The sequence below is a fragment of the Colias eurytheme genome, chromosome 18 (genome assembly GCF_061535395.1).
Source record: "Colias eurytheme isolate Ceu_HAF_F1 chromosome 18, ilColEury1 Martin Lab GWU primary, whole genome shotgun sequence".
Taxonomy (NCBI): domain Eukaryota; kingdom Metazoa; phylum Arthropoda; class Insecta; order Lepidoptera; family Pieridae; genus Colias; species Colias eurytheme.
Window position 1 is genome coordinate 7972098 of NC_142997.1, and position 27398 is coordinate 7999495.

The 27398-nt window shown below is 33.9% G+C and overlaps 6 protein-coding genes across 7 annotated transcripts in view; 4 read left to right on the plus strand and 2 right to left on the minus strand.

Moving 5' to 3' along the window:
• Window positions 1–3119, plus strand: part of LOC149900810 (uncharacterized) — a 63243-nt gene extending 60124 nt beyond the window's left edge. The window contains exons 11-12 of one of the 2 annotated variants that reach the window (XM_090112138.1): window positions 492–708; window positions 2206–3119. In XM_090112138.1, coding sequence (XP_089968264.1) covers window positions 492–708; window positions 2206–2355 — 367 coding nt within the window. In that variant the 3' untranslated portion in view covers window positions 2356–3119. The remainder of the gene's footprint in view (window positions 1–491; window positions 709–2205) is intronic. The other variant, XM_090112137.1, reaches the window with a different exon arrangement.
• A 959-nt stretch (window positions 3120–4078) lies between these two features.
• LOC149900811 (uncharacterized) lies at window positions 4079–10669 on the minus strand. Its single transcript, XM_090112448.1, has 5 exons — window positions 10478–10669; window positions 10157–10243; window positions 9880–10009; window positions 4610–4760; window positions 4079–4258 (listed from the first exon to the last, which is right to left on the minus strand). Exons 1-5 carry the CDS (start codon window positions 10592–10594, stop codon window positions 4096–4098), a joined length of 648 nt encoding a protein of 215 aa, XP_089968574.1. The 5' UTR covers window positions 10595–10669; the 3' UTR covers window positions 4079–4095.
• On the plus strand, window positions 5529–7677 carry LOC149900812 (uncharacterized). Its single transcript, XM_090112098.1, has one exon. The coding sequence runs from the start codon at window positions 5538–5540 to the stop codon at window positions 7614–7616; it is 2079 nt and encodes a 692-aa protein (XP_089968224.1). The 5' UTR covers window positions 5529–5537; the 3' UTR covers window positions 7617–7677.
• LOC149900813 (uncharacterized) lies at window positions 8242–9698 on the plus strand. Its single transcript, XM_090112446.1, has 3 exons — window positions 8242–8329; window positions 8568–8792; window positions 9147–9698. Exons 1-3 carry the CDS (start codon window positions 8288–8290, stop codon window positions 9687–9689), a joined length of 810 nt encoding a protein of 269 aa, XP_089968572.1. The 5' UTR covers window positions 8242–8287; the 3' UTR covers window positions 9690–9698.
• A 3443-nt stretch (window positions 10670–14112) lies between the features above and the next one.
• Window positions 14113–16381, plus strand: LOC149900814 (uncharacterized). Its single transcript, XM_090112447.1, has 5 exons — window positions 14113–14345; window positions 14614–14755; window positions 14927–15080; window positions 15351–15537; window positions 16188–16381. The coding sequence occupies exons 1-5, from the start codon at window positions 14251–14253 to the stop codon at window positions 16342–16344; spliced, it is 735 nt and encodes a 244-aa protein (XP_089968573.1). The 5' UTR covers window positions 14113–14250; the 3' UTR covers window positions 16345–16381.
• A 376-nt stretch (window positions 16382–16757) lies between these two features.
• Window positions 16758–26078, minus strand: PpD3 (protein phosphatase D3). The gene is made up of 9 exons (XM_090112340.1): window positions 25799–26078; window positions 25449–25690; window positions 23814–23961; window positions 22998–23119; window positions 22263–22533; window positions 21751–21981; window positions 20199–20418; window positions 19668–19749; window positions 16758–19062 (listed from the first exon to the last, which is right to left on the minus strand). Exons 1-9 carry the CDS (start codon window positions 25890–25892, stop codon window positions 19003–19005), a joined length of 1470 nt encoding a protein of 489 aa, XP_089968466.1. The 5' UTR covers window positions 25893–26078; the 3' UTR covers window positions 16758–19002.
• Between the last annotated feature and the right edge of the window lie 1320 nt (window positions 26079–27398).

The following is a 27398-nucleotide window of genomic DNA, read 5'->3' on the forward strand; positions in this document are numbered from 1 at the left end:
AAGATAAACAATAACTAAGATGAAGCAAATAAACTTCATATAATATGTACGGTTTTTGTTAATTTTTACGCTTGGAAGCCATCTGCCAAAAAAAGTTGTAAATTTTTTCTGATTTATTTATTATTAGCTTTCCACTCGCAGTTTTGTTTAAAACCAAACAAATTATATACTAAAATCTTCCTCTTGCATTACTATCTATAAAAAAAACCTTATCTGTTGTGTAATTTTAAAGCAAAGCATACAGACATATAGACTGAAAGAGACTTTGTATTATACTACACTAGCTTTCCGCCCGCGTCTTCGCTCGCTTTGTCTAAAACATAATAAATTATATACTAAAACCTTCCTCTTGGATCACTCTATCTATTAAAAAAACAGCATTAAAATCCAATGCGTAGTTTTAAAGATTTAAGCATACATAGGGACATAGGGACAGAGAAAGTGACTTTGTTTTATATGTAGTAACTAGTAATTATTATCTTTCTCATCAGCTCTGGCGAGTCCCCGCTCCTAACCGCTGTACAACACGACAACCATGCTGCCATAAAGCTACTACTACAATGCGGGGCCCAACTCTTACACACGCCAGTACGAGAATTAGTGTCGTTAGCCGCTCGTGCTGGTCTCACTACGAGATTGGCAACCCTGCGACTAGCTGGTGTAGACCTGGATAGTAAAGATGAACTGGGGCATACAGCTCTACACGAGGTGAGAAGACTGATCCAGCTGTTACTGTAATGCGGAGCCCAGCTCGCACTTTAGTAGTGAAATTTTGCATAGATACCTTGGTTAATGTGGAATTCTTACCAACAAAAACCCGGACGGAACATAATGATGTTCCATCCAGCCACTTCATTGACGGGGCTATGGATGTAGGTAGAATTCTTTCAAGACTGCTGCAATGCGGGGCCCAACTCTTACACACGCCAGTACGAGAACTGGTCTCACTGGCCGCTCGTGCTGGTCTCACTACGAGACTGGCAACCCTGCGACTGGCGGGAGTACACCTGGATAGTAAGGATGAACTGGGGCATACAGCTCTACACGAGGTAGCTTTGCTCTATGATATAGCACTCCTAACAGATAAATTTCTTGCTGGTGTGGAGCTGGATAGTAGAGACTAGCTTGGGCACACGACTCTACACGAGGTGGGTCTCTACTTTGCGCAATGATATAGCGCTACTAATGGATATATTGCTGCCTGGCGGGAGTGGGGAGGACAGTAGAGATTAGCTTGGGCACACTGCTCTACTTGAGGTGGGTAGAGACTGATCCAGCTGCTGCTATATGGGACTGCTCACACACGCCAGTACGGTGTGGAGCTGGATAGTAGAGACGAACTGGGTCACATAGCTCTACACGAGGTAGGTAGAGACTTTGCCCTATGGCCCCTACAACACTGCAGGAACAGTAAGACAATCACGCATCCGGCTGCTATAGCAATACGGGGCCCAGCTGTTACATACACCAGTACAGCCACACGAGCTTTGTTATCCTAATTCATATTATAAATGCGAAAGTAACTCTATCTGTCTCTTCTTCACGCCTCAACCATAGAACCTATTTGAATAAAACTTGGTACAGAGATAGCTTGAAATTCGAAAAAGGACAGATTTTATCCCTCATATCCCATGGGGACTATGCGAGTTTTTCTTTGACTTCGCGGTGGAGACCGCTTGTATAAAACGAATCCCTAATATATAATATTATAAATGCGAAAGTAACTCTGTCTGTCTGTCTGTTACGCTTTCCCGCTTAAACCTCTCAACCGATTTTGATGAAATTTGGCACAGACAATCTTTAGACCCTGAGAATGAACTGTAGCGTACTGGTCTCTGGATTTTAGGTGGCGAAAGAAGACAAAAGTAAACTTGCGCGTATAAAGTTTAATATTCAAAATTACAAAATGCGTTTGGTACAATTAATTTTAGCGAGGGATTGTCCTGCTCGGCGGTTGCGTGGCAAGTGGAAGTCGTAGAGGACAGTGGTAGGGTCATCCGCGGCCAATCGCACGGCGCCGCGACGTGACGCCGCGATGACGCAGTACCAACGCTCCGTTCCGCACGATTTTGTTGCGGCAACATTAACATAGACTACCTTTTATTGCGAAATATGTACTACGGGCGAAGCCGGAGCGGACCGCTAGTTTATTATAAAATTATAGTACTATTGAAAATTAATTTAACCTTCAAATATTATTTCCAGGCAGTGCTATGCAACCATCCAGACACAGTTCGCTATTTGCTGAACAATGGAGCCAATAAAGACATACAGGATATTCTTGGGTTCACTCCCTTGGACTGCGCTGAGAAACTCAAATCTAAACCTATTATAGATATGTTAAAAAATAATTGAATAATAATATTTAATAGAATTTATCTTAAAAGAAATCTCATTTGGATCTAAATCCTACTCGAATACGAACAAACAATTTCATAAAAATCAAACCGATTCGAATTTGGTTACAAATATAATATATATGTCGCAGGCAAATTGTATTATTTCGCCGTTTACAAATGCTCGGCATTTTGTAAAATGCTGAGGATTTACTTTTTCCAAAATTCTACAAAAAGACGGTCGCGAGCCGACGAAGCCCCAAATCGCGGGGCTCCTATTTCTGTGTAGCTAAAAAAACACAAACCTAACTTAACCCACCCCCTTATCCAAACCAAAAACTTCTGATTACGAATTCTCGACATATTACAAAATGCCAAGCGTTTGTAAACGGCGAAATAATACAATTTGACTGCGACATATATACGTGAATTCGAGATTTATAAAATGATATTTAATTATGAAAATGAAAAAGTTATCAATATTGATCATGTTAATTAGTTATACATTGAGTGAGTCTGACCTACCTGTGTACTAAACCTTGTTATAAAATATTTTACTAAAACAAAGTTCCTAATACCAGAAAGTCATATAACTATAATATTAAGTACAAACGATAAAAGATTTAAATTCATTTCCAAAAATATACTTTAAAAGTACCCATGTATTTATACAGGGTGTAATCGTTAAGTGTGCACAAGCGATTATTCCGTGACTATAACAGATATCAAAAAACTTTAAACTGACATTGAAAGTACTATACCTAATGAGTAAAATGACAATAATAACTTTTTTTAAATAAAGCGAGAAATATCCAAAAATGTTACATGAAACGCCCCCATACATTTTATTTCCCATACATTTTGTATTCAAAGCAAATGTTCGAGATTACATCCTCGATTTGGAATACCATTGTATTCCACATCGAGCTCTATTTACAGTCTCTAATTAATGAACTTTCATTAAAATTTGCGAAGTAATTATAGCACAAAATCAAATAAAAAAGCAAAACCTTTCATATTAAATGTTTGGAATAGTCATATTTCATACTAAATGTATGGGAGCGTTTCATGTAACATTTTTAGATATTTCTCGTTTTATTTTTAAAAAGTTATTATTGTCATTTCACTCATTAGGTATAGCTACTTTCAATATCAGTTTAAAGTTTTTTGATATCTGTAATAGTTATGGAATATTCGCCTGTGCACTCTTAACGATTACACCCGTATATATGATCTGTTTTTGTTTTAATTATTATAATTGATGTCGCGTTTTCTGTTAATGTTGATTAATATTAAATGAAATAGATATTCTATATAAGATAAATATTTTAGAAGTTCTGTGTTACCATTGTGTTGTTGACATATTATGTTGTTATCATTGGTTGTTACACAAATTAAAATGAAGTTAATAAATGATGTGTTTAATTTTTTGTTTTATTGATTTTTCTGCATTATTATAACTTATTCTAAATTCATGGTAGGATCATGGATACGATTATATTTTTTTTTGATCGGCGAAGGCGTGATAACCAATAGTTAATTCGAGTTTTATAGATCTTCGTTTTAATTTCTCCTTTAATTAAAAAAAGGAAGTCGTTATGATGTAAACAGTACTATGGTAATATCGCATATACTATTATTAAATAGCTGTTAAAATCTGTGGTTAAAACGTAAAAAAAATTAAACACTTTTTGGAAAGTCACATTTATTAAAACAAACTTAACAATACAACAATACTTTTCTAAAACAAAAGTTATTCCTATTTTCTTTTCTTTAAGCCAGCAAGATTATTAAGAACTCTGATAAAATCTTCCGCGCCCAAACTACATGGGCCAAATTTGTCACAATCACTGCCTTGTAGACCATGGTCTGCTGCTTCTTCTAATGCCGTGGTGTTTAATATTGATGATAATAGGTTGTTCCTGCAATATATGAAATATAAAATATATGTCAAAATCTAATCTAACAGTTTTCACTATCTTACGGTGACATACAAGACTGTGGTTTATGTTTATTAAAAAAAAGGAATTTTCAAAAAAGAAATGGCCCACATCATGAAGAGTGTGAGTGTCACTACGAGTGTGAGTGTCATATATAAGTGTTGGGAAACCCTGTAAAATAGATATCCCAATCTAAGCGGAGATAAACAGTACAAACAAAGAATCATTAAAATCTGTTCAGCCGTTCTTGAGTTTTGAGTATTACTAGCATGACTCTAATCCTTTTATTAAGACTTTAATTCATAGATATTTATACAAATAACATATAGATACCTCATTATGAGCTTCATAGATCTCAAACTATTAATATCATGCAGGTGCTGGCTGGATGTACAGGCGATTCTTTCCAAACATCCTCTGTTCTTCATCAACATTTCGTGGCTAAAATCTAACAGCGGATTGTAGTCTGCTTCATTATCTGAAACTAATAGATATATTTTAGCACCTATATAAAACTAGGTAACATGATTTAAACTAAAATTTTAACAATGATATTGAGGGACACTGCTATATAGAATATAGATGTTATTTTATTTTTAATCGTTAAGGGTATATACCCTTACAAAATTCATTAAAAATAAAAATATTATAATGTGATTCAAGAGGAAAATTTTAGACAAAGCGGGCGAAGCCGCGAGCGGAAGCTAGTATTTATTTCGATAAACCTATAGCACCTTCTTTAATTAAATAATTCAAGAGTTGGTCATGACATTCCTTTTACAAATTGATGTAAAATAAACAAAATGACATTTATATAAAGACCATGGGGAAATGATAAATTTCGGGTTACAAAATAAAATTTTCAGTGTCCATAGTAATGTTTAAATAGGACAGGGACACAAAAACCCGTGCGTAAGTATTTATTTTTATCAAAATATTAATTTAATGTAAATTCATAATTTTCTATAGGAAAACAATTTGAAGTATTGTAAACCTCGTGGAATTTAGTCAATGTAATTAGGTAGTTGCTTTATTGAAAACAACCCAGTCAAACACTACAATATGAACTACATTTTTTTTTCAATCGTCAAATTCCTTATATTTCTGTGATTTATTGCGTCAAAGCAATTACCGCGATAAAAGCGCTCTTAAAAAATAATAGCGTTCCCCGTTTTACTATTTTCTTATGATAGTGCAGAAATTAATAGTGAAGAAATGTCAAAATCAGCCACTGAATTATACCTATTGAACTCGGCAGATCATGGAGCAAATGTACCTGATCGAGATATTCATAGACAAGGTGACGATATACGCGACGTTAGAAGATGAACAGAGTGGCGCAAACAAAAACCTCATTATAAAAATAAGATTTGGACCAAAAGTAGAGTTTATTATCAAAGAAGGTCAATTAGCTCTCAATGACGATAAGAAAGATGATGTTATGGAATGCGATGAAAACGGTCGAAGAAAATGGTCCCGTACAATCAGAGTTGGCAAATCATACCTCTTCCCATCATATCCAGATACTGTCCTTATGATACTCAGCAAGTTTCCACTCGAAATAGAAATATGGAACGACGATGAGAACGAAGTAGAAATATTTGTCGGTGTTGGCACTATGTATTGGGAGACAGAATTTTTCCACATGCTGAAAGAAACTGCAGAGGCTTCGAAACTACACGAACCACTGACAATCAAGCAGAACACACCCCTATTTGGGGAATGTTATTGTAAACGCGTTGGAGAAATTTCGTTCATACTACGACTGAGCGCTTTAGGAGAGAGCATCATAACAGAGTTCCAGCAACTGATGACAGATCCGGATGCATTTGTTTTTAGGACAAACAAAGCTCCAAGTATGTTTCAATGTAAGAGAATCGAAGGTGATGACAAGAACTTTTGTATGGTTGGTAGCTTGTACGAAACTACAACATTGGAAGATCCAGATGTGGTAGATAAAGCACAACAAAAGATTGAAATTTGTACTGAATTACAAAGCTGTGGAATGGGACAAAAAGACGCTGAATATAGGTGTCAACATGAAGGAACGGAAGCAACAGCTCAAAAGAAGACATATCCTATTAATAAAATAAGAATGGGTGATATTACCGGGCCATGCGGCAATACAAATTGTCCTTTAGCACACAAAGTGAGAACTTACATCAGAAATTTGGAAAGTTATAAGAAAGAAGCAGAGGGTAAAGTAGATGGAACGAAAGATGTAAATGCAAGAAAAATCTGTGGCACCTGTGGTTGTAAAGACGACAGGTGGCATAGAGAGGAATGTCCTGAGAAATTAGAAAAAGAAGGTAAGCAGGGTAAAGCCGTATGCTCCGGTTGTGGAGGGATGGCACAAGCAGGAGAAACGTGCGAAGATAGAAAGAATAAAATGTTTGGAACAGGAGCTACTCCGAGAGGGTCAAAGACACAAGTATCTTATGTTTTTAGCGTAACAAAAGTTCCTGGTTTTAAGGAGTCTGTTTATGGCACAGATTACACGGTACAAAATTTAACCACCGACTATTATTTACAAATGATAGGTCAGACTCCTGCTGCCAATAGAGGTGGATGCTGTTGTAGCCAAAACCGACAAATATCAAATCTCAATCAAGCTAGGACTGCGTTAAGCGCCACTGAAATAACACCGCCCGACAATAAAGCTTCCACACGGAGTTTGAATAATAATGCCATGGTGTATAACGTGGAACTGAGTTCATCGAAAAGAAAAATTCCAGTTTTTAATTGTGTTGAAATAGCAGAGGATAAAGATTGTAAATGTAACCCTCCTAAACCCTCGCCACCTTGCAAGACATTTGACTGTGAGTGTATACAAAAATCAGTTAACATAGCAGCAAGAAAAGCACACAAACCGTACTGTCCACAATATAAGCACAAGAGTAATTGTCCCGTGAATATGATGAATGAGGAAGAAGAAAATAAGAAAGCAGATGTCGATGAAGACGAAGCTGAGCCACTGCCGTATGGTCTCCCGCCTATCAAACTGGGTCCCTGTCCTGTAATGGGTAGGCCTTGTTCAGTGCCCGACGGGTTCGCCAGAATGTATAAAACCGCAGCCATAGCTCCCCAACCACCGAGCTATAGCGACGCGGGAAAAGTTTGTTGTTCTAAGGAGTACGAGCGAATCAAGAAGGCGATCAAAGACTACATGAAGTATGAAAAGGAACATGACTATAGATGCATAAACAGATTTAATGTGGACACTGAAAGACGATGTTGCGACAAAGAGCAAGTGCTACTGTCCCTCATGGGGAAGAGTTGCTGCGGTGCTCACAAACTAGCCATCCAAGAAAAGGATAAAGAGGAACGAAAGAACGCATAGATTTTACATTGATATTTTATTTTGTAACCCAAGTGTATGATAAAATCTAAATACACTTATAATACCCGTATAATTTGTATTTATTTTACCAGTATTTTCTCTTGTAATTATTAATTTGGAGGAACTATTTTAGGCTAATATATAAGTAAAAAATGCTCGCCTTAGGTATTTTGTCTTTCTTTGAATCTATGATACTGAGGAACATACTGTGTGCCTTTACACAAAAGAGGTTTAAAACTATCTAAGAATATTTATGTAATGAATAATAAGAATAAACGATGCACAGATAGCTGCTGTTATTTAAATTTTTAAAATGATCATGAAACATTATTGATATAGGTAGTTTTGATAAAATGGGTGACGAAGATGATGGCGATAAGAAAAAGAAAAAGAAAAATGCTTCCAAGTATAACTACACATTTGGAGACATCCATCCCGGTACGATTATTTCATGGTTGTAATTAATCTGCAATAGGTATATCTTAATTGACTTCATTTATTTGCATTTAAATGAGACTGAGAATATTCTTGTTTATACTTATGTAGTAATTTATAAGAACCTAGTTGTTTTAATGAACATGTCTGAAACAATCAATTAATCTACAGGCGTAACGATTGGCCACAAGACGTGCAATCCATTTCTAAAGCCAGGATACCCAGTGCCAGCTGAAATGGGATGGTTGTGGAATGCAACGGATGTCCCAGGCTACAAGGTAAGGAACTTTTAGATAAATATATGCCTATTATTCTCAAGTTATTTTCTGCATATGAGTTAAAGGCGCTTTTTAAGTGCAATAGAGACTATAGTTTAGTTTAACCGAAAACAACTGCTAAAAACACAAAATTGTATCTCACAGAGAGCATCTTTGGAATTTAGAAAATATACTAAAACTACTTAAAAGTGTGTTTTTCTCAATGTCTTTCATCTAATTATCAAATTATTTTATAAAGCCTCGTCGTGGATGGACGCCAGGCGTGATCGGGAAGAGCGTAGCCAAACTGATGACGTTCAAATGTCCTCGCGCCGGGCAGGACAAAGACAAGAGTAAGAAGAAGAAGAAGAAAGGCAAGCAGACGGGAGCAGACATGGGCGGCGGGGACTCGGAGCCCGATGAGCCTCTGGAGCCGAAACCAGCGTTGCGAGTGCAGAGGAAAGGCGATGTTTTCACTATACAAGTGAGTTAGATACTGGAAAAGTACGCACATAATTGATTTACACTCAATGAGCACACAAATTAAACAATACCAAAAATAAGCAGATATTTAACCCGATTCGGGCAGTTATGAATAATCTTTTCATTCGAACATAGGTTACATTTTCTATTGATTTATCTGAAAAAAGTTAACGAAAATGAGTTACTTACTACATAATCACTTACTTTTCTTTTAATTTCTTAACATAATCGATTACGATCAAAAATGTTTCGTTAATTATAAGTATTTCTAAAACTAAAAAAAAAACATAAATATTTCTTTCGTTGCGAAAAAAAGGCATATTTCATGTCAGATAAATCTCTTCATCACTTTTAGGTAAATCCATTGAAAGATCTAACAGAGATTGCGGACAACGAAGACCCGTACGTAGACTGTGATCCGATGGTGTTCAAAATTATCAAAAAGCGAAGTCCAGAGGAACAGGCGAAGGTAGAAGCGCGAAAAATGGTAAAATTGAAGCGTCAAAGAGACGCTGAAATTCGCAAAGCATTGTCCGAGGCTGTTGAAGATATTTGTAAATGTGCCTACATGGATGTGTATTGTAATGACATGAGTGCAATCGATAAGGTGATAGATAGCTGTCCTGCGTTCAAGGAGCCGCCCTGTGTGTGCCAAGAGGAGTCTTTAAGCTCTTTATCCAGCAATGCTACATGGGACATTGAATACACCCCGCCGTTTGGTTGTTTCGACTTAGCCCCGCGGAAAAGGAAGAATTTTATCCACGTCGAAACTCAGTATATACCAGCGGATGCAGGGATAGTTGAGCAACCGAAAATTAAGTGTAAAAAGTCGTGTGCCTCGATCAAGCCTCCGAAAAGAAGAGTGTCAAGGAAAACTTGCTGTGGTCCCTGTCCGTAGTTGTCTGTTTTGGGCGTCTAAATTGATTTTTTAATAAAATTAAGGATAAGTAATTTCAGTTTTCGTGTCGTAATTTTTGGCATTTGTTGTTTAAATGCAATCAAAATATAGTTGTTTTATATCTATTGATGATTTTTTACTAAGTTTAAATAAGTAGATTCACGTTTAAAATAGCACAGATTATAAATACCTCTAGAGGAGCGATCCCAGGGATTGATACCATGCGTTTTGGAAAGTAGCGGTGAAATAACAGTAGTTATGAATAATATCAGACCACCGACGAACAGCGACGACAAATTCACATTGATTTTTGGGAAATTCTGAAATAAAATTAATGTTTAGGTTTCTCGTTTTTTTATGTTATTATTTAAATTGTTCTTTGACCAATGAGCACTGTTGTTAGCAAAAATATTATATTAACATAAGGAATAGGTAGTTACGAAGTATATAAAAGGAAAATTATTTACCAGGCCATGATGCGCATACGGTGTTCCAGGATCCACGGGAGATTTTACTGGTATCTTTAGAAATGGGAGTGAAAAATCCAAACCCACCTAAAATATTAATATATTGATCAATTAGGATTAATGTTAGGTTACTTCATAGTTTTTGAACAGAATTTTCGTAATTTATGAATAATAATATCTATATATTAGGTATGTGAGCAAAAACGACGCATAAATCGTTGCTAAATTATTATGACTCTTATATACTTATATATGAAATAATTAATATCTAAGTACATAAATTTATATAAATTTGCATTTAATATTAAACAAGAAACTTGCCTCAAAATCTCCTTTGGTGCCTTCAAATGAAAATATTTTGGCACTTCTCGGCTCTTCAGTTCTATCACAAATTACTGATGAAAGACAGCATAACATCAAAGCACACTTCACTAACATTTTTGAACAATTAAAAGAGCAACAGGATGTTAAACTTTACAAATTACAGCTAATTTAAGCGTGAGTGCTCTTCGCGCCAAAATGGGGAACCGTTTGGCGCCATTTTACGGTGAATTTACAGAAATAGCCAAGGAAAGGCGAAACAAAGGTTTCCGCGTATTGTTGCAAATGATAAGAAGTCAAAGCCTCTATTAAGGGATATAGACTTAATTAGATATAGACACGCACATACATACTTTGATGTTATCGAAGTTTGTACAATTGTTTCGTTTCTGTGGTCTTCAGGAAGCTTTCTATGTTTACATGCAAACGAAAATAACATATTATAAAATAACAGTTTCCTAATTCATACATTTCTTCTTTCAGCAGCATCGATGGCGTAGTATTACAAAACATACCTACCTAGTTTCCACAAGTCCTTCTGGTACGATTAAGTTTTTGAACCCAAAAAAGGGAACTTTTTACATAACAAATAATATATAACGACTATATCTTAACGACTTTTAATATCTCGACAAAACACAAAACAAACAGATGCAGTCTTTTATAAAAAGCATAGAATGTCTATGTCTATAACTTCATAGCTCTACATCTAACAAGTTTGCATACAATTTGTAACATTTTCACGGTACATGAGTTTAATGTCTCATTTAAATTAACAACAAAACAACACAAAAAATGATGTAGTTTAAATGACTTAATAATAATATACTTTGGCTTCAGAAAACTTCTTCCTTGTTGAACGCATTCATAGCTCTAAGCTCATCGTCGTGAGTAAAGCCGAGTGGTTTGCTATATCGTATAGAAAGGAACAGTAGGTATGTATTTACTTATGTAAAGGAGAATGGGCAAATTGGGCCTGAAACTTGGGCTAATACCAATACACACAAAATATTGTTTTTGTGCTAGATCATTACACATACATTACGAAAAAAATAAAATAAAAAAATAAATCAACCGGGTTCTTGTACAGTCAAGGCAAAAAGTTTTATTTATTTGGCTATTATTTTGCGCACAATAACGGTGTTTTTAATTCGAGTGAAGTAAATATAAATCTAAATGTCACTGGAGTGACTGAGTTTAACCACAAAAAACGTCTAACTACGTTGAACTATAATAAACGCGGTATAGGTAACTGTTACAAAACATAATATTAGTGTATTTCGGTTATTAGAAGGCTTAAGATTAGTACGTATTTGTAAGTGAAAGTGAATTGGAGTAACATGAAGATATTGTCATTGTCTTTTAACAGTTATTTATTGCAAAAAATATTATACACAAAGAAATAAAACTTGATGTGACTGTACAAAAACCCGGTTGATTATTTTTTTATATATATTTTTCCCGTTATGTATGTGTTATGATCTATTATAAAAACAATATCTCATGTGTATTGGTCCAACCCAAGGGTTCAGGCCCAACTTCCATAGTAAAATGCCCATTCTCCTTTATTTTTTTAATTATGAGCAAAAGTTCTTTATAAGTATGACAATGGAGCAACGACGAGCACGACGCGACGGCTAGAACTTCGAAGTTGAAAGTTTCTCGTTGCCGGACGGTATTACAATTGCTATCCCCTGCCAGACACCCCTAAACTTTAATAAGTTATAATTATACTTTCGTTATACCATAAAAGCTAAATTTTATATAATATGTTATTTGGGGACCTATAAAAAGATGTTAGGTACCTCAATATAACATCTTGCCAGACACATTGAAAGTCCACTGTAGATGTGAGAGCGAGATGGTAATAGTCCGAACCTAGATCGACCTCAGTCCTTCTCCGGGATGATAATAGCATTCTATTGTTTAATAAATTTACTTTATTAAAAAAATGAATTAAAAATATGTTTGCTGGAAAAATTCTGGACAGGATATTTTTAAATACTTAATTAATTATTAAAAAATCAATCTTTTTTTTGGAATCACAATTTAATTTAAACAAACCCATTTTTAATACGTTTTTAGTAGACTTAAATTATTATAAAATAGGTCTCATTCTATTATCACCCGAGCGAAGGTCGATCTAGGTTCGGATGTTCAACTATTAAAACTTTTAGACCAGTGACGATAATGGTTGAAAAATTACAAAACTAATTTTGAATCGAAAATTGTCACGTCAAAATATCAGCTTTTTGCAAAAAGTCGGGAGGCCTTTTATTCGTTGAAATGTCTTCATGTAATGTCTACTAATTAGTAATCTGCATATTATATATAGATTCGCAAATGATCGACTCGACTTATTAGATTTGGTATAACTGGTGCTGTGTTTTAGGATATATCATCTAAGCTTAGCTACATACCAACATAAAACAATTCCATGTTTGAATTGCCTAATAGAATAAAAACTATTTCAATAGATACCTAGTTAAGTGCCTATTTATTTTATTGGATTGAATTATAAATCATGTTGTACAAATATCTAGGGGAAACTGGGGACACTTGATCCCCCACTTTGATTTTCTGATCTCATGTGTTTTCATACATATACACCTGTTTTAACAAAACGATACATAATTTAACCAATCACTATCTGTGTATGTTAAATTAGGATTATACCATACTAGCTTTTCGCCCGCGGCTTCGCCCACGTTTTCAAAGAAAAACCTGTTCCCGTAGGATTTCCGGGATAAAACCTATCCTATGTCCTTTCTCGGGTATCAAAATATCTCTTTACCAAATTTCATGCAAATTGGTTCAGTAGTTAAGGCGTGATTGAGTAACAGACAGACAGACAGAGTTACTTTCGCATTTATAATATTAGTATGGATTTGTAAAAGTTATTGAAATGAAACTGGTAAAACGGGTTTGCACCAAGTGTCCTGTATGTAAGGGATATATGATCCTCCTAGTTGGACCGTGGACGACCTGATAGAGCAAGGGAGACATGGCTTAGTTTCATAAATAGGTGAGGATCATGTATTCCATAGTACATAATATAATATAAAAATCCAAATAGGCATAAAACATAAAAACAATTATGTCAATTGTTTTAAATTGAACATACATAATCCGTAAGTAGACTGTGTCTTTCGCTTTCTACGTTTATTTTCCGTTTGTCGTATTTAAACGTATTACACGTGGTTGATATTAAATATTATTGTGTTAGCCTAAGAGCTAAAAATATATTTTATTCACCTGAAAAGTGAAAAGTAAAGGTACTAGTTTAGTAGATATTATATTATATGTTGTATATGCAAGTAAAATACATTACTAGGTATATATAAAACCTAAATATTATGAACAAAACCTACTTAATATTATGAACTTGAACATTGATTAAGATTTTAATTAAATTATCAAAAAAGTTAAAACGATATATGATATTTTTACCTTTATAAAATCAAATAATGTATAATTACGAAATTTATGTAGAAACCCCAGTTGTGGGTAACCCCTCTTATAGGAGTTAAGGTACCTACTTGTATATCAGATTTAAATCAACCCCACTATACATATTGCACTATTGTCAAACCGACTTTTCCTAGCTCTTTTACTTTTACCAAGCGCTTCACTTGATCTCGGTGCCAAGACAATTTCGATTGCGCGAGTCGTCACGGTGCATATTGCATAACACGACATATGACAATAGTTTCCCCATAGTATTGTTCCAGAGCATCGCCGGAACGATATGTATATAGTGTTTATGCAAAGAAATGCGGCAGTGCCTGGACGTCATTGAGATGGCAAGCAAGATAGTTCTGTTGCTCGTGGCGTGCGTCGGCGCACACGCTGATTATAGAAGCGATGGGTAAGTTTATGGCTCTGTTAAATGTCTAGTGAAAATAGAATGGTGGTAAAGTTCGAGTGACATCGCAGTTTTAGTCGCATCGCATCGCAGATTGAACTTATTCACATATGGCATTAAGCTATTAAGTATGGCTGTTCGTAAACCTTAAGATTTGGACGTAGAGTCATATTTGAACAGGTGCAAAAAGGTGGTTTGTAAGCAAAATTGCTACCTATTCTTGCTTATAGAAAGTGAACCTTATAGTGTTAGCTTATTTTTATGTTTCCAGAGGATTCCTCCCCAGTCCAACGTACCAACGAACTGAAGACCAGTTGGCGGAGCCAGCAGCGAGGATAGAAAGGAGTCGGGATGATCGGGACAATCAAGCGGATAAGTCGCAGAGATTCGGGATATCAACTTATGGAGCCACGGTATTTGTAGTTTTAGTTGTCATTTGTGTGGCTAGCCTTGAGCAGATGGCTAATACTATGTTATAAGAGTAAGTAGCTATGTTTTATATACTTACTCTTATTACATTCCGTAACTAAAACTTGTCTACTACTAACTAAAACTAATCTGTCTTAATTTTTATTTACTTCAAGGGTCCATACGGTGCTACAGCTCCAGGCATTTACGGGCCTCTGAAGATAGACCTCGGCGGTGTGCTACTGGGTTCCATCCTTGGATTTGGCGCTGTGGTAGTTCTACCCAAACTAATACACGCTTTCTCCTACGGCTACGGGGGTTATGGCCGCAGTGAGTTTCTTTTAAATATTAAATAAAGCCTATGATACTATAGTATTTTTACTTTTCCACGTTAAAGGTAACCAAGCATCAAAGCAATTGCTAAAATTGGTAAAGATCTACCTATGTCTAGATATTTTTGGCAGCGTCCTCTTTCTACGTAAATTTGAATCAAATAATTTAACATAAAATGTATCAAAGATTGCATACAAGTAGATGAAGTAGATACCTAATTTCTCTTATCGATTGAATAAAAAGTGTTTAATTATATCTTAATTTCAGGTGCAGAATCAGATCTCAGCTCCATATCGGACCTGTTAGGGCAGTTCGACGAGACCCTAAGTCGTTACAACGTAGATTCTGCGTCTTGCATGCAGCGCCTCGCCTGCTCGTACGTTCAACTCGCTAACGAGAACATGGTCACTGGAAATGCTACTGATTTTGATGTCATGCTCTCTTCTGTGGCTAGGTAATATTTTATGAGTCATTTCTACTAGATTCCTGCTGATAATGAGCCTGATACTTTTGACGTAGATTTTAAAACATCACTGGTCAGTGATGGATACAAAACTTACTCAGAAGTAAAATCGGTCGGTAAGCTTTGGCATAAAAAATAGTTACAAGGAGACGCAAAAATCTTTCCAGTGTAATTATTAACGTACAAAAAACAGACTCGCACTTAATAATTGTCCGAAGCAAAACTCTGCCTACGACTGTATTAAGGCAGAGTTATCAAATGATCGTATTATTTACTAGCGGTCCGACCCGGCTTCGCCCGTGGTACATATTTCGCAATAAAAGGTAGCCTATGTTCTTTCTCAGGATCTAAAGATTGTCTGTGCCAAATTTCATCAAAATCGGTCCAGTCATTTATGCGTGAAAACCATACATAATTACAAACCTTTCCTCTTTATTAGTATAGATTATTGTATAGCTCATAAGGGCCACAAAATAAGGTTTTAATTTCAATTAAGCGCCCGGATGTTTTTGTCGACCTAACAGGTTATTCCAGTTGTATAAAAATAGTAATTTTATATTTCTGTGTTCAGTCGATATGCCTCTAAGTTTAAGATAGTAAGGATTTATTAATAGATGTTTTCTTTATACATTTTCTTACAGAAACTCTCTCGTGCGTCGTTTATTCGACGGTACATCAGTCTACGATGCAATATCAGCCGGTCGGTCGTTGGACACAGACTGCGAACAACGATACTCAAAGTGTAAACTAGATAGAACCACTGTTGTTAAGATAATCACACAAATTGTACCATCGTAGTTAATTAATTCCTAGTATTGTATCGTTTTATGTACTGTTTGTATTTGTAGACTGCAATTATTTCCAAACATAAATAAAGTTTTGTGATCCAGTTATGGCATTTACGGAAGATTATAAACAAAGATGAAAATTATTTTCATACATAAAATAAATAAATTATAATTAGAAAAATTCACGAGAGCAATACAATTATTTTGAATAATTAGCAGCAGTGCGGTGCTTAAATACTCAGCGTGTGGCACAATTATTTTAATTACCTCTCTTTAAGCTCAATAAATTTTTACTTTCATAATTTGTTGTATCAATTATCCCTTCCTCTTTTCACCTTAATCCTTGTAATATAAAAGGTAAATAAAACTTTTCACTTATATTAACCAAGTTCTGAGCAAGAATACACACAATGAAAAACGCAGTTATAAATTTAACAATTTATTAAATCAACACCAAACCCTATCTACATCTGATATGCTCGGCAACTCAATTTATTCATTCTTTACAAAATACAACCTTGCTTATTGCCCTTTAAATATATTAACTATAGACTACGATCAAAATATTAAAGGTTTTTAAAAATAAACTCCTTTCCGACATTCCTCTAAAAAAAAAAGAAACTGTTTCGTCTCCTTCTTCATAACGTAAAAAAAAATCATAAGAGTGAAAGAGACAAAACACAAATGATTCAAACTCACATATTGTTATGATACTTAAGATATTTCCTTATCAAGGATTAGTTTTTACCTTTAAAATTATATAATATCAATCGTGATGTGAGTATGACACTTGAGCAAATAAATTGGCAACATTCGGTACATTTCGGGCAAAAAAACACTACACATGACAATTAAAATCTTTAATTCATATATCTAATACAAAATTTGATAAACTGTACCTATCAAATCAGCACCAACACAAGCTATACGAATTTCTATTCTAACGTTATAAGAAATTCAGCCTACAAAGTGTTACTATACTTAGGTATTGTTTACAAAATTATTTGTTCAATTTCCGAAAGAAACATATCGCAAGGATACCTTAGACTGTGAAAACAAGCATTACCCTTTTCCCTAATTACTTATAAAATAATTCATTATATAATACACTTTTATTTATACCGTAAAGCTAGATTTTGAAACTTGGTCAGTGAAATTCGTAATTATTGCATGCGTTCGCTGTTACCCTATACAATTAAATTCAAATATTATTTAGCTCTAACAAATGAGGGCAATTATGAGTGCTTGAAGCTGTGACATAAAAATGGGGTTGCCAGAGCAAAAATAGGTACAAGGTAATACAATTAAAAATTGAACTAATAAATGCATCGTTTTTATTGTTTTTGGTTTAAAAATATAATTATAGGTTATTTCTATCTCTAAAAATAATGGTTGAATATATACTACATTCGTTATAGAAATATTTCAATACGAAATAATTAATTTGTTCGGAAAAATAAAAATAAGTTAAAATAATATTTAAAAATTACAACGGATACACCATTTATGATTATGTTGAGTAAAGGAAAAGCTATTCAACAACGTAAAACAACATTTATTTGAAACAAAGACTTTATTGCAACATTGCATTAATTATAAAATAAGGTAATGGCAACTTTGAAAAACTTAAAAGTAAAAGAATGTACAAAATGCTTTAAAGAATTAGTCGCATTTAAAATGTACAAATAAAAAACGATACTGTTGTTCGTATATTCTTGTTATCATGACAACTAGCCGTCAGCTAAGAAACGATGAAGCATATTTTGATAAAATCAATGAATGAGTTGTAGATTTTTCTTCACGAATAATAGTGATTACATTACTTTAAAAACAATCACATAAAATATTTATTATTTAGTAGGTATTGACCGAAATTGTACTTATTTTTAATTTTGGGAAAGAATATAGAATTTTTGTGAGGCGGGATTTTTAGATTTTTTTATACGAATACTCGTAACATGTATAATAATGTCGCTTCTGAGTGATAATATTATATGAAATTCAGTGAAAGACATGAAATCCAAACACAACTTTAAAATACAAAATGTTATTTATTTGAATAAAATGAATTTCAGAAAATTAGAAAGGACACTTTTTCCATTTACGTATATTAAAATTTATAAGGAATTTCAAAAATGAAAGAATTAAAATATGTATATTGGAAGCGACTTCTATAAGAGATTTGAATGATATGACTATTTTAATTTATTTGGATTTCTCTATCACTTTGGCTGATGAATATCAAAATTCGTTTATTTTGATATTTATAGTTTATTAATCTGAATTTCATATCACGGACATCTAACGTAAAATTCCACCATTTTTTATTCTTATTGCTTTCGGCTCAATTTTCAATCATCCAGTAAACATACAGAATAAATATTCTATCTCTTTCTTTTATTTCGAACAGAAACGGCATTTTAAATCGAAGTTACTCGAACATTGGAAAATCAACCGTATTTGAATCTGTATTTAGAGCTCATTTTTAAATGGCTTAGTTGTCCATTGGGTTTTACTCTATCCATCTCTTTCTGTCACACAATTTACTCTTTTTCTTTGAACAAATTTCAACTTTTTACAGAAAACTCCGTTTTCATAAACATAGCATTAAGGCCGCCTTGTTAATTATACCACAATCACTAACCATGTGGTTTTCTTTGAATATTGTTTAGTAGAACATGCCTAGGACTGAGTCCGCGTAGGCCATGGCTTTCACGTCTGGATGGGGCTGAAAATTAAAAAAAAAAAAAAAGATAAATACAAGTATATATGCTTAATACATTAATAAAGTAAGAACCTAAAGCTATAGATTTCACGAAAAATACTAAACGGGTTTCGACAAATTTTTCACAATTAGCATAAGTTGAGCTTTGATTTTTTTTGCAAAACATCTATTTTCAAAACCAGCAGTGAAATAGACAACAGAAAACGTGACTATTAACATCATTTAAATAGTTCATAGTGTAATTTAACATTAAATAAAAATAATAATTGACAACTATTAGAGACAAGGCACAATTATTTTCCTGCTAATAGGTTTAGTGAACTTTCTAACATAATCACAAACTTATTATTATTACTTTTACCTATTTTTTGTTAAAAATAAATAATCTATACTAATATTATAAAGCTGAAGAGATTGTTTGTTCGTTTGTTTGAACGCGCTAATCTCAGGAACTAATGGTCCGATTTGAAAAATTATTTCGGTGTTAGATAGTCCATTTATCGAGGAAGGCCGATATTTGGTGCCAAAACGAGACAGGTATCATTACGCTCAAGAGCGGAGGCACGCGGGTGAAACCGCGAAGCGCAGCTAGTGAAAAATACACTTACAACAGCTTCATACGTAGTGAAGTTTGGCTCGAGATCCTTGCCGTTCATTGTGATGAAGGCGCCTAGGTTACCCATTGCGTCACTGAAAATAAGAAAATGATATTTATAGCATTATAGTAAAAAATAGAATTTTAGACTATTAGGGGATAAGTATCGCTAGTTTAATATTATAAAAAGTTCTTGGCCGCGTCTGTCTGTTCGCGATAAACTCAACAACTCACCGATTTTTGGTGCCAAAACGAGACAGATATATTGGGACACATTATCTCTATAAATATGTGTGCTTCCTGCCTTTTTCAGGCTAAAAAAGTGTGTGAAAAATGTTTTTTTTCCTCCACGCGGTGGTGACGTCAAGCCCGGTGCTGTCAGACGCGTACATTTAGGGAATGATACTTACTGACACTTACCAATATTTGGTGACAAAACGAGACAGATATATTGGGACCCACATTATCTTTATAAATATGTGTGCTTCCTGCCTTTTTCAGGCTAGAAAAGTGTTCGAAAAATGTTTTTTTTTTGGAAACTCACCAATAATTAGGTGCACTAAACACCGTGATACATTTCCCATAGTGCGCGACTTCATAGCCGTCGTTCTTGACCTCGTGACTCCGCACGATGTACGCGAGGCCGTTCCGTTCACAGAACGCGGCGGTGACGTCAGGCCCGAACTGGCAGCCGACGCCGCGGCGCGAGGCCGCTCGCCCGCACGCCGCCTGCGGGTCCGACCACAGCAGCTCGCACATTATACCTGCAAACGTGATTCAAAATCATTTATTGACGTGACAACGTCTTATAATTCGATAGAGCCGGCTGCACGCACGAAAAAACATGATACCTCGCTCTGAGGCGTTCCATGTTAGGCTTGAAGTGCAAGAGAGAGCGCGGAACGAGCGACAAAGAAACATAATCGGACGTTGTCACGTTCAACTATCGTCAGTAAACCGACTTTACAGACAACCAATTTTTTTTATTGAAGTGAAACTTCTTTATCGGGGTTGTAAAAAAATTTAGTGTAACATTTTTTCGTTACGCGTGACATTTTTCCGTTACGCGCCATCTTTTTCTTCCCTACCACGCGTGATTCGACGTATTTCTGTAAAGTTGCATATAGTAAATTATTTTTTGAAAAATAAGGTCATAAAGAAGTTTCACTTCTTACGTGTGTACAGTGTACACAATTCCCAATCACACAAATTAATCTATATGCACAAAAAATTATAATTATAATATTGTTAAACGTAACTATTGATTTAAAATTTTCGTGGATGAATAGTTGTCACTCTTTCTTGTCTTATACTAATTAATGCGAACATGCTTAGCTGTCGAATACTATAAAATGCCGCTTTCCTTTGAATCGTAGCGCATTCGTACGAATAGTTGGCTCAACTACCCTCACTTTGTAATAGTCATTGACTTGCTGTAATTTGTTATGAACTGTCTACATCAATTAGGCAGTTGTGTAGAATCGTAGTACATTCTTATTACATTCAAACTAATCGTTAATCCAGCTCCGTGTAAATTTCTAAAAATATTATAATACATTTTTAAATACGTTGAAATCGGACAATAAAACAGGGGGAAAAAGTAAAAATCATAATAAGGAAATATGAAACAAAATTGAAATAAACATAACAAAAACAATTCAGACAGGAAAAACTTCAGACTAACTAACTATCTAACAATTACGGCCGATTTTTCAATGCTTGGATAAAACTTATCCGTCCAATAAAGTATTACACGATAATATTAAAATGTCACGTAAACTGTCAAATACGGGCAATTAGAATACGTTTTTCAAATGGTATTTTTATACATTATTCGACGAATAAGTTTTATCCAAGCATTGAAAAATCGGCCGCAGATTGTCGAACAGGTATATCAAAATATGATTATAAGAACACATTGTGGTGGGAAAATAGTAAGAAATAGGAAGTGTATCAATAGTACTTTTCTGTTAATGCAATAGGCTAGCTGCAGTGCTGCCGTTGAACATTCAACTATTCTAAAGCTTAACTTATCAACCAGCAACACAACACCTCAACCAACTGGGAACACGAAACCTCAACAATGGACGACTTACCATCTTCTGGCGGCTCCTTATTCCTCTCGACCTTGCGTATATCGTCGAGCGTGATGTCGTCCTTCGAGAACAGTCCACCGTGCATCACCAGCACTTTGGTGTTGATGCAGTGGGCTAGCGGCAGCCAGCGGTATACTTCGGTGAAGAGATCCGCCATTTGTGATGAATACTTGTATGTGACTTCACCGCGGAAGCCGTATACCCTGTTCATGTCGACCGTTTCGTGGTTACCTGGGGCGTATTCATTCTATTAGGCATTTCAATATACATATAGGTTTGGTATTTTTGCTACAAACATAATTGTTATGCAAGAAAAAATGTAACTTTATAATTATAGCTTGCCATGTAACATACAATTATGTTTTCTTACTCATAGATAATTTTATAACATTTACTGTTTAAAACTGTATTTTTTGTACTTTTATCGCCCTAAATGTTCATTTTAACTAAAAACGTAGTACATTTATCTCAATACAAAATATCAAAAATAAAAAAAGCCAAAAAATACATACCTCTCGACATGAAAAAGTGGTTCGGATATAACAATTTAAAGCTAAACAACGTAAAGATGCATTCCACACTAAATGAGCCGCGGTCTACAAAGTCTCCGTTGAACAAGTATGGATTACTCTCCGAGGGCAGTCCGTTAAGTTTGAATATATTCATTAGATCGTAGTATTGCCCGTGGATGTCTCCACATATTGTGAACTTGTCTTCGTCACCTACTGTGATATCAACGAGCGAAGGCTGCTTTTGTAAATATGCCTTTACATCTAATAATATCTGAAATATAAAGATTAATTAGTGGTTTATTATGCTTCAACTAATGTTTTTAGTGGGTTATTTCATATTCGATCCACTTTTAGGTAGTTATGTGAATTTGATGATATGATAGTTATTTTTAAATGTGTCTGGCAAGATGTAAGAACCATGAAAACTGTCCTGCTCCATAGGTACCATCTTTTTCTAGGTCCCCAAGTAACATATATAAAATTTAGCTTTTAAACTATAATGAAAGTTAGGTACTATTTTATACACCTTTACTACCTGTTTCCTGCCAAAGTAACCACAACCCAAACTTGATAGTCGCTGGTCGTTCTTATCTGTATAGGAGACATATACAGAGAAACTTTCAACTTTCCTAAAATAAGGATAAGTCTGGCCGTCGTGGGCTCTTGGGTTATATGATTATTGTTGCAATCTTTTTCTGTACAAATTTAACACTGCGTTTCAAAATAATTGTTTACCTTATATGCATATTTCTTGTGTAGTTTCTTCTGATTTTTGTAATATTCCATTAGTTCTGTGACAAATTTGAGTGTTACTTTTCCATCTTCTAAACTTGGACCTTCATACTCGTCTTCAATGGCTAAAAATAATAAATATAATAATGATTGCTGTGAATTTGTCCAATCAAAGAAACTTTATTTTTTGAGATGTTCATCACAGTCAAATGTATATAATATGTATAAGCCATAACATACATTTCTGAATTGAGAATTGATTTGATAAAGGTTGGGAATGCTTATGTCACATACAAGAAATTACTTAATCAGCATTTCACCATGGTTTGAGATGTTCTTAACGTCAATAACTCAATTGAAAAACTGGCCGTAAATTATTCTCTTGCCTTTTATTTGAGACCCCAATCATATCATAAAGTCAGTGAAACGCGAAAAAAAAAACAATGAATACACTTTCTCATTTATAAAATTACTAGTAAGTACTTGTAAATATAAATTTATAAAGAATAGAAAAAATTCGATCACGAGCCGGGACTCGAACCCGCATCCTTCGCGCCATTCCGGGGCGGATGCCTAACCAACTCAGCCACTCGTGACCCGCCAGAGCAATCGAATTTATTCTATTCTTTCAGTTTTATGTGTCTGAAGGGACACACCGCGCGCCATCTATTGAGATGATTAACAACCATTTCAACCAATATGAAGCACTTTTCAGTGAATTCTATTCTTTATAAATTTATATTTATAAAGCATTTGAATGCCATAAAAACCAAAAAATATAATTTCAAGTACTTGTAAGTTATTAAAATTCTAACTTACTCATAGCATCCAAGTTAATAGCATCGGCTATATTAACTTCCTTCTTGTCAACAGCGATTGCTTTCTCAAACGCGATTTTCTTAGCTATTTTATTACATTCATTGTACTTTAACTTTGCATCTTGATCGTTTGGCCGTACTTTGGTTACCTGTAATTTAAATAAATAATTTTGCACGCCTCATAAGCGAAGCGTTGAGGTGGGTACTACTGTCACTTCGCGCAAAACATCTGATTTTTCAAACTTAAAATGTCTTTATGTATCATACATTGCACTTGTAAGATAATACATACACACACATATTAAGAAAAAACACTATTTTTAACGTTCATGATATTTTTGATGTCATTTTTGTTATTTAAACTAGTTAAAAAACAGTTTAAAAAAGTTCTGTCTTGGACGTCCGTGTGTCTGTATGTGCGGATCCTTTTTCTTGTTAACACGATAGCGACCGAAATACTTTACTAATCGAGTCTTTTTTTTTTCTCTTACGCTTGAGTATGCTCAGGAATAGAACCCTTTCATTTTTCAGGGTCTGATTCGATGTGGTTTAATTGTTATTAAATAAACAAAAATAATAATTAATAAATATTTATTAAAAAAAAATTATGAGGCGTGCACTTTTGGATTTTCCAAATTATATTTATAAATTTAAGCAAGTGTTTGGTTTTGTGCATGTATTTGAAATGAGAAATAATGAAATCAGATTTTTAAGAGAAAATATATTACATTTATTTATTGTCTTTATTATATGGACTTAAACAATCTTTCTAATGTTGTATAGGTAGCAGAACCTGACAAGTAATACCTTGTTAAATGACTTTCCGCGGTAAAGCTATTGCATAGCATCACATCGCTGTGCCGGTTGAAGTGGCGGGTGTTAGGTTTTTTTGGAATTTTTACATTCGGTCGCCGTGCTCAAGGCCCGTGATAGAAGCTATGCAATAGCTTAAAAATGCAACTTTTTATTGGTAATGTAGTTTCAGTATTACATTTGAAATGGTACAATTAAGACCTATGTATATTTTAATTTTAATACCATCTTAAATAAATCTTCAATATTCTTAAACCATAACTTTAATAAAACAGAAACGTTTCAAGAGGGGTTAAACTATAAGTTTGTGTACTTAAGATTTTAATAAAGTTATTTATCTTTTAATTTAATGACTGATTAAAAATTTGTGACCTTTAATATTATAAGGTATTTCTTATGTGTAGAGCAACATGTTAACAGATAAGATAATGGTTTAAGTAAGTAAATATGCTTAGGATAATTTTTAAGGTATTTTAGAAATCATTTATTTTCCTACAGAAGATTATATTTTCCTCCTTTTATTTCCATACAAATGAACAGTATAAGCAGTATTTTAATGAGACTGCCAATCTAAAGGTGTGCAAATAAAACATTTCTAATAATGAAACCAAATACATACTGATATATAAACTGAAGAGCATCGAGAACCAGGCAAAGTAATTTATAGAGTAAGAAAACATTTAATATGTTATATTGAATAAGTATAATAAAAAATTTTTATTGTACACGCTATCATAAAATAAAAATTCTGCATTTATATCTATTGAGAATCTAAGAAAAATAATGAAAAAATTACATACAAACTTAGAATTTTTTTACTTACATAATGGAAATCCTTTAGTGCATCTTTGTATTTTCCTAGTGACATATACGCAGCAGCCCGCCTGTAGTATGCCTTGGTGTATGACTTATCAAGTGAAATAGCCTTTGAGGCATCCGTTAATGCATACCCAAAATTCTCTAGCCTTAAGTTACATATGCTCCTATTTGCATAGTAAACTGCACTTTTGGGATTCTTCTCAATCGCTTTAGTATATAATTCAATAGCAATAGTGTAATTTTGTTCTGAAAGAGGTTATAAAGTTTAATTAAATCAAACCCAATAAAAACGTTTATCATTGTATGTAAACAATTTATTTTTAATAATTCAATGTAGAGACCGTTTATACTTACTTTTAAAATATTCATTAGCTTCATTTTTAAATTTCTCTGCAGCATCAAGATCCTCCTGCGACACGGGCCCGGTTAGTTCCTCGTTTTCAGCCATCGCTTATTTTATAATTAGTAATAAAATTACGTGAAAAATCTATTTATTGTGACTCGAAGTCGTAATCATAAGAATTATAGGGTTTTTCTTATTTTCATTTACATACTATCCGCATTACGTGAAAAATTAATTTGATAGTCATAGATCACTGAATCAAATTTGATGAGACATCAGACATGAACGATGAAGTTGAATCATGAATGAACGATTTTATGAATGACTGATTGATCTTGATTGGTGCAATATTGGCCTTGGATACAAGCTGTTTTGTTCCCATAACTTTCTGACAATTATTATAAAATTATAATAAATAAAACAAACATGATTTTTATAGAGACTAACATATCTTCTCTCAAAATTAATTCATACAATATATAAATAATAGTGATAATCAAACTACTAATACTAGTTACACTATCGGACGCTAGATGGCACTGTAATAAATATAGAATTTACATTAGATGCGCTAGATGGCATTTGGAACACATGATAAAATTGTTCGAACTTAAAAAAAAATATTTAACATTATTAACCAATATTAATAATTCCTTTGCCCTTACCAAGATAGACGGAGATCAATGAAATAATTATTGAAGACTTTTTTGATGTTTCATTCCGAATAAAATTTAAAAACATGATTCATAAAATGCTTGTAAAAGTTTACATATGTAAGGTACAGGTACCTACATAATATTATTATAAGTTTTTTTGTTTCCTCGGGAAAGTTGGCGAGACACGAGCTTAACTTAAAGGTACCTACCTCATGCCTATATCTAGGTAGGACAAAATCACGGACATAATATTATCTTTTCATAATTTATTACAAACCTTTGGGGTTGACCTGTGGGGTTGACCTAGGTCATCTTTAATTTTTTCTTAAAAAATTTCAAATATTAGGTATAATATTATGTAGGTATTATGAATATCTGTGCTGTGGTTTTGCCAGACAAGGGTAATCAAACTCAAACTCAAACATTTATTTATTCAATTAGACTTCTTGGAGAAGCACTTTTGAAACGTCAATACATATTTTTACATTTACCACCGATTCGGAAAGCAGTATCTATGGAGAAGAACCGGCAAGAAACTCCATAGTTGCTCTTTTAACCCATTGAGCCCCGAACGGCCCGATCGGTCCACGACACAATAGATTTTCTATTGTGTCTGTGATTCCGGGGCCTGAGTTATTGAATCATATCAGTATTACAATTTAATTTTACAAAATATGTAACTGTATATTATCATAATATGCCAGAGAACTGTCCTGTCGTTTTTACGCGATAACCCTCCATGGGTTTTTATCTTCCATATATTCCTTAATATCTATCCTTAATATATATCTTCCATTTCCATATATTCCTTAATATATATCTTCCATATATTCCTAAATCGACAGGCAGAATTTGTATACCTAATAAATATTATAAGTATGTAGGCCTTATGTTATTGTAATATAATATGTAGGCCTTATGTTATTGTATTATTTTTTACCATGTTTTATTTTTT

Coding starts and splice junctions, on each gene's coding strand:
- LOC149900812 (XM_090112098.1), top strand. CDS start 5,538: ATGGAGCAAATGTACCTGATCGAGATATTCATAGACAAGGTGACGATA.
- LOC149900813 (XM_090112446.1), top strand. CDS start 8,288: ATGGGATGGTTGTGGAATGCAACGGATGTCCCAGGCTACAAG. Junction 8,330..8,567: donor CGGATGTCCCAGGCTACAAG/GTAAGGAACTTT, acceptor TATTTTATAAAG/CCTCGTCGTGGATGGACGCC. Junction 8,793..9,146: donor GCGATGTTTTCACTATACAA/GTGAGTTAGATA, acceptor CATCACTTTTAG/GTAAATCCATTGAAAGATCT.
- LOC149900811 (XM_090112448.1), bottom strand. CDS start 10,594: ATGTTAGTGAAGTGTGCTTTGATGTTATGCTGTCTTTCATCAGTAATT. Junction 4,761..9,879: donor CTGGGATCGCTCCTCTAGAG/GTATTTATAATC, acceptor TATATCTATTAG/TTTCAGATAATGAAGCAGAC. Junction 4,259..4,609: donor TCTATGAAGCTCATAATGAG/GTATCTATATGT, acceptor CATATATTGCAG/GAACAACCTATTATCATCAA.
- LOC149900814 (XM_090112447.1), top strand. CDS start 14,251: ATGCGGCAGTGCCTGGACGTCATTGAGATGGCAAGCAAGATAGTTCTG. Junction 14,346..14,613: donor GCTGATTATAGAAGCGATGG/GTAAGTTTATGG, acceptor TTATGTTTCCAG/AGGATTCCTCCCCAGTCCAA. Junction 15,081..15,350: donor CTACGGGGGTTATGGCCGCA/GTGAGTTTCTTT, acceptor TCTTAATTTCAG/GTGCAGAATCAGATCTCAGC.
- PpD3 (XM_090112340.1), bottom strand. CDS start 25,892: ATGGCTGAAAACGAGGAACTAACCGGGCCCGTGTCGCAGGAGGATCTT. Junction 23,962..25,448: donor CACTAAAGGATTTCCATTAT/GTAAGTAAAAAA, acceptor TTTAAATTACAG/GTAACCAAAGTACGGCCAAA. Junction 21,982..22,262: donor CCACTTTTTCATGTCGAGAG/GTATGTATTTTT, acceptor AATACGCCCCAG/GTAACCACGAAACGGTCGAC.